At 39.3% G+C, this 12,618-nt stretch overlaps 1 protein-coding gene across 4 annotated transcripts in view; it reads left to right on the top strand.

The window, feature by feature from the left end:
• The window catches only part of CPAP (centrosome assembly and centriole elongation protein), a 62,290-nt gene that overhangs the window by 30,443 nt on the left and 19,229 nt on the right, over window positions 1–12,618 (top strand). For all 4 annotated transcript variants that reach the window (XM_072719742.1, XM_025996616.2, XM_025996617.2 and 1 more), the window contains 3 exons: window positions 989–1,121; window positions 5,470–5,635; window positions 12,040–12,282. In XM_072719742.1, the coding sequence (XP_072575843.1) occupies window positions 989–1,121; window positions 5,470–5,635; window positions 12,040–12,282 (542 nt within the window). The remainder of the gene's footprint in view (window positions 1–988; window positions 1,122–5,469; window positions 5,636–12,039; window positions 12,283–12,618) is intronic.

Here is a 12,618-nt window from a genome sequence, read left to right as displayed (position 1 = left end):
GTCTTAATTTGTATTTTTGTGACTATTGGGGGTAAACTTTGATTTTGGTGTTGGTTAGTGCTTTAGCTGTCTTGTGAATTACTTATTCATGTTCTTAAGCTATTCATATATGTGTATATATTTATTCATTTTTAAAAAATTTCTTTTTAAAGACATTTATTTTTTTGGAGAGGGAGAGACCATTTGTGAGTGGGGAGAGGGGCAGAGAGAGAGGGAGAATCCTTTAGCAGACTCCTTGCAGGGTGGGGAGCCTGACATGGGGCTTGATCCCAGGATCCCAAGATCATGACCTGAGGAATCAAGAGTTGGCCATTCAACTGACTGAGCCACCCAAGCGTCCCTATTTATTTATAATTGAAAGAAAGGGAAAGAGCATGGGAGCTGGGGTAGGGAAGGGGGGAAGAGGGGAAGAGAAAGAAGCAGACTGACTCCCTGCTGAGCTCAGAGCCCAACACATAGTTCCATGTCACGAACGTGAGATCATACCTGAACTGAAACCAAGAGTCAGTCGTTTAACCAACTGAGCCAGGCATATGTAAATGGAAGTATAATTGATATATAACATCCTGTTAGTTTCAGGTGTACATCATAATGATTCAATATTTTTATACATTACAAAATGATCCCATGATAAGTCTAGTTACTATATATCACCATATAAAGTTTTCAATATTGGCTGTTATCAAAAAGACAAAAAATATATGTATTCGTTTTTTTTTTTTTTAAAGTATTTGAATTTCTTTTTATGTGTGATGTTAATTCATAGTCAGACTGATACTCTTGAGGTTAAATAATGCCCTTAGATTGGTTTCTTCTGGAAAGTTAGGCCAAAATAATTTTTGTTGTTGTTATTAGAAACATTGTTTCTCATGCATTTTAATAGTACTGATGTTTACAATATTTTTGGCTCTTACTGTTAATAACTAGCTAATGTTTTTGCTGCTGAAGACCTTTTGTGAAATTCAATATGATGTGGTCTGTTTTATAGGTGACAGTGCTCGATCTCAAGTATTGAGAGAAAAAATTATTGAATTGGAAACAGAAATAGAAAAATTTAAAGCTGAGAACACATCTTTAGCTAAACTTCGCATTGAACGAGAAAGTGCTTTGGAAAACCTTAGGTAAGTTTGCTTCTATAAGTTGGGGAAAAAAATATAATGATTCATTTTCTTTAAGATTATATATATATATATATAAAATATTTCAAGTAATTTTTGTCAATCCAACAAGGTGTAAAGGAAAAGGAAGTGAAATCTTTTTTTTTTTTTTTTAAATCTCAATCACATAAAAATTTTTTAGTTAAAATGACCCAGTGAAGTCAGAAATGTTAAAAGGGGAATTCTCGGGGATCCCTGGGTGGCGCAGCGGTTTGGCGCCTGCCTTTGGCCCAGGGTGCGATCCTGGAGACCCAGGATCGAATCCCACGTCCGGCTCCCGGTGCATGGAGCCTGTTTCTCCCTCTGCCTGTGTCTCTGCCTCTCTCTCTCTCTCTCTGTTTGACTATCATAAATAAAAATTAAAAAAAAAAAAAGGGGGGGGAATTCTCTTAATGAGGACATTGTACATTGAATTTTGAAAAGCATTTTGAAGCTGTGAATTCAAGTGCTACCTTTGCTGGTGCATTAATTTTCTAGGGCTACTGCAACAAAGTACAGTTGATTCTTGAACAGTGTGGGGGTTGAGGGCTCTATCCCCCTGTACAGCCAAAAATCCACATATATTTTGACTCCCTAAAAATTAATAATACTAATACTGTACTATTGCCTGGAATAATACTAATACTATACTGTACTGAGAACAGCTGATTAACACATGGTTTGTTACATGTGTTATACATGTATTACAATAAAGAAAAGAAAATGTTAAGAAAGTTGTAAGGAAGAGAAAATACATTTACAGTACTGTACTGTAAAAATTTGTGTATAAGTGGATCCATGCAATTCAAACCCATGTTGTTCAAGGATCAATTGTACACACAAACTAGGTGGCTTAAAACAGTAGGAGTTAATATTGTCATGGTTCTGGAGGCTAGAAGTCTGAAGTCAAGGCATCAGCAGAGCCATGCTTTCTATCCTATCTTATAGTGGTTGCTGTCAATCCTTGGCATTTCTTGGGTTACAGCTGGACATTTGGGTTGTTTCTACCTTTTGGTTGTTGTGAATAATGCTATTAACATTGGTGTGCAAATATGTATTCAGGCGTCTTCTTTTAGTTCTTTTGGATATATACTCAGGGGTGGAATTGCTGGTTCATATGGCACATCTATACTTAAGTTTTTGAGGAACCGCCATACTGTTTTTCACAGTGGCTGCACTAGTTTACATCACCTTAATTGATTTGTTATGTTGAGCCAGCCTTGTATTCCAAAGATGAATCCCACTAGGTCATGGTGTAAATCCTTTTAATGTGCTGTTGGATTTGGTTTGCTAGTATTTATTGAGGATTTATACATTTGTGTTCATCAGGAGTTGGTCTGTAGTTTGCTTGTGGTGTCATTGTCTGGCTTTGGTGTCCAGGTGACTACCCTTGTAGAATGAGTTTGGAAGCCATCCAGTCCTGAACTTTTCTTTCTTGGGAGATTTTTTTTTTTTTTTTTTAAGATTTTATTTATTTATTCATGAGAGACACAGAGAGAGAGGCAGAGACACAGGCAGAGGGAGAAGCGGACTCCATGCACGGAGCCCAACGTGGGACTCGATCCCATGTCTCCAGGATTACGCCCTGGGCCAAAGGCAACACTAAACTGCTGAGGCACCCAGGCTGCCCTCTTGGGAGATTTTTGATTACTGATTCAGTTTCCTTATTATTGATCTGTTCAGGCTTTCTTTCTTTTTTTTTCTTTTTCTTTTTTTTTTAAAGATTTTATTTATTTATTTATTCATGAGAGACGCAGAAAGAGAGGCAGAGACATGGGGAGACACAGGTAGAGGAAGAAGCAGGCTCTCTCTGGGAAGCCCAATGCGGAACTTGATCCCAGGACCCCAGGATCATGACCTGAGCCAAAGGGAGACACTCAACCACTGAGCCACCCATGTGCCCCCTGTTCAGGCTTTCTAGTCTAGATTCATTTTGGTAGGTTGTATATTTCTAGGAATTTATCTGTTTCTTCTAGATTATCTAGTTTTGGGGATATAATTGTTCATACTATGATCCTTTTTATTTCTGGGGCATCTATTATAATGTATCCTCTTTGCATTTATAATTTTATTCGAGTCTTTTCTCTTTCTTAGGTCTAGTAGGAGTTTGTTGATTTTGTGTGTTTTTTCCTTCTGAGACTTCCTTAGTGACTGCATTGGTTCTTTTGTAGTGTCCCATAGATCCATGGGTTTTCTTCATTCTTTTTCTTTTTTCTCCTTTGACCTCAAATTCCTCGTTGTTGAGTTCACAGATTCTTTTACTTGATTGTTGTTGAAGCTCTCTTGTATTTTTTCACTTCAGTCACTGTGTTCTTCAGCTCCAGAAGAAAGTTTATTTTAAAGTTTTATTTATTTAGTTTTGAGTAATCTCTACACCCCACATGGGGCTCAAACTCATGACCCTGAGATCAAGAGTCACATGGTCCAGCCAGGTGCCCCCTCCGTTTTAGGTTTTATTTAGTTAGTTTTAAGTAATTGTTTGTGGGTTTTTTTTTTTTTTAATGATTTCTATCTCTTTGTTGAACTCCTTGTTTTCTTTCATGCATTGTTTTCCTAGTTTTGTTGAGTTTTTTATCTGTGTTCTCTTGCAGTTTGCTGAACTGCTTTAAAACCGTTATTTTGACTTCTTTATCAGGCAGTTTTTAGATCTGCATTTCTTTGGGATTAGTTGTTGGAGCTTTATTAGTTTCCTTTGGTAGTGTCACATTTGCGTGAATCTTATGTAGTTTTGTGTTGACAGTTTTATATTTGAAAGGGCAAAAAACTCTTTTTGTCTTTACAGACCAGTTTTGGCAGAGCTTCTCCAACTGGATCCCTGGACGATGGTCTGCTTCTAGGATCACAGTTGAATAGGATTGTAGTGTGGCTACTACTGAGTCCATACTGGAGTCCATAACTGGCAGGTCTCTTAACAGGGACATGGTGGATGTGGTTCCTACAAGATCCCCAGTTGGACAGGACTGTTTGTAGGACCATAGTCCAGCAGTGCTGGAGATAGTCAAGCTAGCTGGGGCTGCTTCTGGGTCTACTGTTGAGTGCGTAGACACAGGGAGTGAGAATGGGTGTGGCTCCTGCCAGGTTTTTGAATATCCTCCTGCCAGGCCCCTTAGTGTTCTGCTTGGTCCCTCGGTGAGCAGGACTGCCTCCAGGACCACAATACAGCAGGGCTAGAACCAGGGCACAGGACTGTTTCAGATTTCATAGTCATGATTGAGGTCATGAGGTCCCTTACCAGGGACAGATGGGTGTGGTTCCTCCTGGGTCCTTTGGCAGGTGAGCCTAGGATTTCTCATCTGCCTTCGTGGATGATAGAGATCCCACGAAAGTACTTTAATCTGTGTGCGGCTGTCAGGTTGTTGTTTGTGTAAGGAGATATGGGCTGGTGAACTATTCTACCATCTTGATGATGTCACTCTTCCTATGCTCTTAAGAGCATCAGCATGCACCTGGGTTATGATAGTTCCTCTGATCAACATTTGGCCCTCTGTTTTATTTGTTTTTTGATAACTTTTTCTACCTTTCTATCTTATATTTTCTCTCAGATTTTAGCCACCCCGCCCTCCTGGCTGATCTTTGACCACAACAGCCATATTCCTACCTCAGGGCTTTTGCATGTAGTGTTCCCTCCTCTGGAGCTGTTTTGTCCAGATATCCTTAAGGCTGTTCTCTTAGTTTGTTCAGATTTTACTTAAAATAGTATCTCAGCAAGATGACTCCATCCATAATTTTAATTTCCGTGATATTTTCTACCCTCATTCCTTACATTATTTTTCTCATTAACACTTCGAATGTGCCATGTATTTTATTTTTATTTTTTTAAAAAATATTTTATTATTCATGAGAGACACACACACACACACAGAGAGAGAGAGAGAGGGAGAGAGAGACACAGGCAGAGGGAGGAGCAGGCCCCATGCAGGGAGCCCAGTGTGGGATTTGATCATGGGTCTCCAGGATCATGCCCCCGGCTGAAGGTGGCGCCAAACCGCTGAGCCACTGGGGTTACCCTGTGCCATGTATTTTATTTATCTTGTTATTGTTTGTCTCTTCCATTAGAATGAGAAGCTCCATGGAAGTAAGGATGTTTATTTTTTTCTCTGTGGTTTCTCCAGTACCCAGGGTAGTGCATGATTCATAATAGGTGCTCAGTGAATATTTGTTGGAGGAATGCTTCATGGAGTTAACTGAGTTACTTCAGTACTATGGCTTGAAGCTGGATTCACCAAGACCAGCAGCTCCTCCATCCCAGGCAGTCACTAGTGTTTCATTTTGTACCACATGTGGATTACACCATTAAGATCGTCCCTTTAATAACATGGTTTGGTCATTTTAGGAAAGAAATTACAGACTTTGAACAACAGAAAGCAAAAGAATTGGCTCGAATAGAAGAGTTTAAAAAGGAGGAAACGAGGAAGCTACAAAAGGAACGCAAAGTTTTTGAAAAGTATACTACAGTTGCAAGAACTTTTCCAGATAAAAAAGAACGTGAAGAAATACAGGTATGCCAGTTCTTTATGTTATACTTACGTAAGTTAGTAAGGATGACAGTCTTGTAAGAATCTCAGTTATATGATGTGTCAAAGAGAAATTGGGTGTCAATTTAAAAATTTGTTTAAAAGATTTATTTATTTATTAGAGAGAGAGCTGGGGGAGGGGCAGTGAATGAGAAAGAGATTCCTTAAGGAGACTCCCTGCTGAGTGTGGAGCCTGCAGTAGAACTTGATTTCAGGACCCTGAGAATATAACCTGAGCTGAAATCCAGAGTCAGATGCTTAACCAGCTGAGCTACCAGGTGCCCCTGGGTATCATTTTGTTAATCATCCATTGACTCGATAAGGAATCTGAGACACTGCATGAAGAACATTTTTTGTAGTCTGACTTTGAGAGAGTAAAATATATCAGTTCTTTTGTTACCAAAGTCTGCCCCCCCATCCCAAAAAAGACTACAGTAGTACCATGGATGAATTAATAAGCTAAGAGTTGGAAACCAAAACACACAACCATGTTGTGTTGATCAGTTTGACATCCTTATACCAAATACTGTTACTTCTATTCATTTATACAAATCTAAGGCTCCTATACTGACTAGGTGTTTAATTCCAAAACTTACTAACTGATAGGCCAAATAATCAGTCCTTTTCATTTCAAAGTTAGAATGGACATAATTAGAGGAATGTAGTAGTTAAAAATAATTACTGCAGGGGCGCCTGTGTGGCTCAGTTGGTGAAATGTCTGCCTTCAGCTCAGGTCATGTTCCCAAGGTCTTGGGACCAAGCCCTTCATGGGGCTTCCTGCTCTGCGGGGAGCCTACTTCTTCCTCTCCCTCTACCTGCTGCTTCCCCTGCTTGTTCTCTCTCTCTTTCTCTCATTCTCTCTCTCTGTCAAATAAAATTTTTTAAAAAACATATATTATTTTCTTTTGGGTGTTCATTCCTTCAACCCATATATTTGAGAACCTTTATGACAACCACTGTGGAATTATTGATGAAGACATTTCTGTCTTCCTGGGATTTACATTCATCATTATTGATTTACAGCTTTTCATAGACTCAAGTTATTCTAATTAATTACAAATTTTCCTTTTTGATAATCAAGTGGCCCCAGCTTGGCCTGTGGGAGCCCTATAGGTACATCAGCTTCCTTGTCCTTCTTCAGCTTTGCCATTGCCCTTAGAAGTTTGAGATTATTCCTGCTTTCTCTCACTAGTGGTTATTTCAGACCATCCGGTTTTTTGCTTTTTGTTTTTCTTCAGCTTACCCCTGATCTGAAATCAGCCATTGTCCAAGGAGCCGTATTTCTTATCTTACTACTAGGGCATATCTGAGGACTGGCGGTCAGCCACAGTGGTGTCCTTGCTCTTGGTGCCTATCGTAGTGTCACTGCTGGGGAAGGGGGGATGTCTTTGAAGTCGTAAGTTCACACTGATTTTTCTTTCTTAATCAAGTAACTTCTAATTTTCATACAGTGAGTTTTCATTGATCATTTACACACTGAGGGTCAGTCAGATCTCTGCATTTACTGACCTGTGTATCTGTTTCTTCATTCAGAAAATATTTGAGGGTCCAGGATCTATGAGGTGCTATGTAATGAGCTGCTTAGCTCTGTTTGGATGTTTCAGACTTACCTTATCCCCTTCCTACTAAATCTGCCTTTCCTTCTGACTTTTTACACATTCACACTTGGGATAAAAAGAGATCTACTCTTCCACCTTTGAATTCCATCAACAATAACTTCTTTTGACTTTATCTTCTGCATATCTTTGTTATCCTGACTCTTTCTCTTCCTCTCAACTCTCATGTCCCACCTGTGTTTCTCTTCTGTTTAGTCAGTCAGTCAGCCTCAGTTTCTGTCTTTCTTCCTTTCCTCCCCACTCTGTCCTCCCCTTGCTGTCAAAGTGATCTTTCCACATGAAATCTGATGTTCTTCTGCTTAAAATCCTTCAGTTGACTTTCTTCCTAGATAAAATGCAAACTCCTTAGCATGCCATGTAGGACCCTTCATAATCATGTTCCTTCCTCTTTCAAAATCTCATATTCTTCCCTTAGAGCACTTGCTCACTCTTTCTTTCCCAGCTCTACATCTGTATGTTGTTTTTCTCTAACAGTTACTTTTCTTTTTTGGTTATTGGTCTGATTTACTAGTCTTGTAGTGGCAATCTGCATCAATAAGCTTGTCTTTATACAAATGGCCAACAGACACATGAAAAAATGGTCCACATTCCTTGGCAACAGGGAAATACAAATCAAAACTACAATGAGATGCCACCTCACAGCAGTCAGAATGGCTAAAATTATCACATCAGGAAACAACAGATGTTGGCGAGGATGCAGAGAAAGGGGACCCTCTTACACTGTTGGTGGGAATGCAAGCTGATGCAGCCACTCTGGAGAACAGTATGGAGGTTCCTCAAGAAGTTAAAAGGAAAGCTACCCTATCACCCAGCAATTGCACTGCTGGGTATTTATTCAAAGGATACAAACATAGTGATTCGAAAGGGTACATGCACCCCAGTACTTGTGGCAGGAATGTCCATAATAGCCAAAATATGGAAAGACCCCAGATGTCCATCGACAGATAAATAGATAAAGAAGAGGATACAGATAAATGGATTTTGAGGATTCCCATCCCCATGCTTTAGGACTAGAAGACCTCTTATCTCCCAGATATTAAAACTTAAAAACTCTGTTACTTTATTTACTTATTTATGTATTTATGCAAATCAAAAAGTTTTGTAGAATTCAAAGAAAACATTGTCACACATATTCTAGTTATTTTAAATCCTATTTTTAATTAGCTCATTGTGACCAAGTATTATTAATATTTTCCATTCCCTCTATTACTCTAATCTTTCAGTCCCATTAGGACTTTCGAATTCATTGATTTTCCTCACCCTCTTATTTTCTAAATCCTAGAGTCAGTTGCTCTAATCATTTCTATAAATACATTCTTTACTCCCTTTTCTCAAGTCATATTTTGTTGGCAAGACTATAGGCCTGGCATTTCTTGCCTACTTTATCTTTGTGCCCATAACATTTAATGGGAAGAAACATTTAATGGAGAACAAAGCCATTTTATTTTTTATTTATTTTATTTTATTTTATTTTATTTTATTATTTTATTTTATTTTATTTTTTATTTATTTATTTTATTTTATTTATTTTATTTTATTTATTTTATTTTATTTATTTTATTTTATTTATTTTATTTTATTTTATTTTATTTTATTTTATTTATTTTATTTATTTTATTTATTTTATTTATTTTATTTTATTTTTTAACAGGTCCATTTTAAAAGTCACAAGCACAAACCACAAATGGGCCTGTGTTGTTTCCATGCTCTCTTCTCTCCCACTCTTCGATTCCATTTCACTCCCCTGCCTTCTCAAACTTCCCACATGTGGCCTCACTTCCCTCTGAAGAAAGACCCTACTCTACACAGCTGAGAACGTCCCCTTGATCCAACCGGTGATGCTGCCCTGGTGTCCGAGCCTGTGTGCTCTGCCTCCGTTCCTTATGAGACTCTTCTGCTTATATTACCAGGTCTCCTGGTACCATCTATGGCCCTACTCCAGCATTTCTTGTTTCTCTAACAGCATCCATTTTCCACTCTACTGAATCTTGCCGTCAGTGTGCACACTGGCTGTTACTTTTTAAAATCTCTCTTGCCTCCATACTCCCTCAGCCACAACCCTGTTTCTTCGTAGCAAAACTCCTTGAAAGTGGTGTCTCTTTCTACTTCTGTACACACCACTGCTCCAAAACTGCTCTTGTTGTGGTCACCAGCTTCTTCCCTATGGTCGCGCAGTAGCCACTCAGTCCTCATGTGACTTGGCTGTCAGCACACATGACTCCTCATCAGAGCCTTTGTTCATTTGACTCCCAGGATACCTCTGGGTTTTCCCCTTATTTGGCTAGTGCCTTACCTCGTCCTCTTTCACTTTTTCCTCCTCTTTAACCGAACGGTGGAGGTTCCCAGCAGAAAGGAGCATCTGTCTTCCCTTGATGAGCTCCTCTAGTTTCATGCCTTCAGTTAGGATTTATATGCTAAAGACTCCCAAATTTAAATCCTGGCCTGGACCTGCTCAATGTGCTAGTCTGCTCTGTCTGACTAGCTACACATGTCTCCAGGTGAACTTCTGCATTTCCCTTCCTAGCCTTCTCCATCTCAGGTGGCAGCATCCCTGACCTTGCGTGTGCTCAGGCCAGAAACAAGGATTGTTCTCTTCTCTTTCTCTTATACTGCATGCTCTTCTGTCAGAAAATGTATCCAGTCTTGAGTTGCCATCTCTGAGTTAAAGGACTGTCCAGATAGCCTCTGCTCCCACCCTGTCTTTTCCATGGGTTGTTTTCCATGTAACAGCCAGTGATTCTTCTGGAAAGGTGCTGGGTCTTGTCCCCTCTCTGCCCATGGCCCCTTTAATGACTACTTTTTTCTTATAATAAGAGCTTCAATCCTTACAATGGCCTCAAGTTCTTAGATGATTTGGTGTTCTTTCACCTTTTTCACACCGTCTTCTCCTCCTCTGTGTCATTCATTCTGCCCCAGCTCACTGGCTTGCTTGCTGTTCTGTGACCATGCCAGGACCACTCCTCCCTGGTGTATTTGCTGGTGCTTCTGGGAATGTTCTTCCCCTGAACAACCATGTGGTTCATTGTGAGCCTCCTTCAGGTCTCTGTTCCATGAGCCCTGACAAATTGCGTACTGCGCAGCTTCCCTTCCCTGCATACCTGTCCTTCCCTGCAGCACTGCTTTCTCCTGGCTACCTGCCTTTTCTTCCCTAGGCCCTATCACCTTCAACACAGCTCTCCCTGCAATCTTTGTTTTGTTCTTTGTATTGCAAGGACCCAGAACAGTACCTGATGGTAGATGTTTTATAAATATTAATCATTTTTTAACGTTATTGAGGAATAATTGAAAAATATAAGAATATATATTTAAATGTACAGTGTGATGATTTTATATACATATACCTTGTGGAATGATTAGCAAGATCAAGATAATAACACACCCCTCACCTTACATAGTTAACTCTTTGTGTGGGTATGTGTGCTGAGAATGCTTAAGAATATGCTCTCAGGAACAACATCTGCTCTCAGTGCATATCACCGTATTATTACTATAGTCTCCCTATTGTATGCTGCTCCTCAGAACATATTCGTCATGTAACTGAAGGCTTGTACTCTTTGTTTGACTTTCATCTCCCCATTTCCCTTTCCCCCAGCCCTTAGCAGCCACCATTCTATTGTTTCTATGAAATTGGCTTTTTTCTTTTTTTTCTCTAAGATTCCACATACAAGTGATACCATACAGTATTTGTCTTTCTATGTTTGGCTTATTTGCCTTTGGATTCTTAACCTGTTTAGACTTTGTGTTATGATTTTAATATTAATAAGTCTTTTTGTCCATGTGATAACAATGCTTACCAGTTAGAAATTGCTCATTTATTGGTTATACTCCATACTTTTATACATATAGGGAGGCTTATGTTTTGGGAGGTCAATGACCTTGTTTCAAGAGCTTTTAAGAAAGAACTGAGGTTTGAGCCTTAATCTCACCCAAACCTAGAGTCCATGCTCCCTGTGATATGACCATCCCCCAAGGGGGAGGTCCTTTGAGCCCTAGTCTCTTCCTGTCACGTGGTTGCTTTGTTGGCAGTCATGAGGCTTACATGAGAATGGATAGACATCGTTCTACATGCATATTAATGAGCTGCCTAGGGCTCTTCACTACCGTTAGGCTCACATCAGGTAAGTTCTCAGGTGATGGGCAGTTAGGTCTTGTTTCCACCCTTGCTCTCTGCCTCAGCTCTCAGGCACTCCCCATATCTTGTACCCACATAAGCTGTGTAGGTGACTAAATTTTCCTTAGTTCTGACATTAATTTTGATTTTTGTTTGTATAATTGTAAATTGCTTCTAGACATTTCCAGGAGTTTCTTCGCATATGTCATTTCGTACATCTGAAACAAAGCATTTTCTTAAAAACTGTTTCTTCTCATGAATTCCAAGTAGAAACTGTTTTCAGGACTGATGGTTTTGACTTCAAATCTTTTATTCATCCCTTTATCTTCACACTTCCTTAAAATAGTCATGAATTCCTATTAATTTTTTCTTTACCAGATAATCTTCCATTTTTCTATTTCAATTAATAGTTTAGTATAGACCTTTATTACCTCATGGCAGTGTTATCGCAATGAACTCCTAAGTGGAATCAGTTTTGTTAATGGTATAAGGTGAAGCTCTAACCTGAACCCTTAATCCCTTTCATGAAAAACCTCATATTTTTGAAATGTGATTGACCAAGCCTTCCCTTTTCTGCTGTCTATGCTAGCACATCTGTTTTGTTGCTGTGTCTCTTTCTTCTAGTGCATTGTTTTAATCCTAGTAATTTTTTTTTTCGAGAGGCTTTGAAACAGCAGATAGCAGATTTACAGGAAGATTTGAAAAGAAAGGAAGCAAAATGGTCAAGTACACATGGCCGTCTTAGAAGCCAGATAGAAATGTTGGTCAGAGAGAACACAGACCTCAGGGAAGAAATAAAAGTGATGGAAAGATTCCGACTAGATGCCTGGAAGAAAGCAGAAGCTACTGAGAGCAGCATCAGGACGGGTCCCTGTGTGACTGCCACAAAAAAAGATGGGTCCATGGTAGGTTTGGAGCTGGCTTCGTTAAGGCAGGGAGATGTTAAATATTTGAGTGCTCAAATTTATAGAGCCAAAAAGTACAGGATGATTGCCAGGGTTGGGCGGGGGGAGAAATGGGGAGTTGTGGTTTAATGGGGACAAAGTTTCAGTTTTGCAAGAGGAATTAGTGCTAGTGATGGATGGATATGAGGGCTGCACAGCAGTGAGGATGTGTTTAATGCCACTGAACAGTACACTTAACAGCGGTTAACATGGTGAATTTTATGTGTTTTTTTTACCATAATTGAAAAATTCTTTTGAGCATTGTTATGTAGTTTTCAAATTCATTTTTAGAATTCT

This window comes from Vulpes vulpes, chromosome 9 (genome assembly GCF_048418805.1).
Source record: "Vulpes vulpes isolate BD-2025 chromosome 9, VulVul3, whole genome shotgun sequence".
Classification (NCBI taxonomy): Eukaryota; Metazoa; Chordata; class Mammalia; order Carnivora; family Canidae; genus Vulpes; species Vulpes vulpes.
The sequence above is the reverse complement of the archived record's forward strand: the minus strand, read 5'-3'. Positions and strand labels throughout refer to the sequence as shown.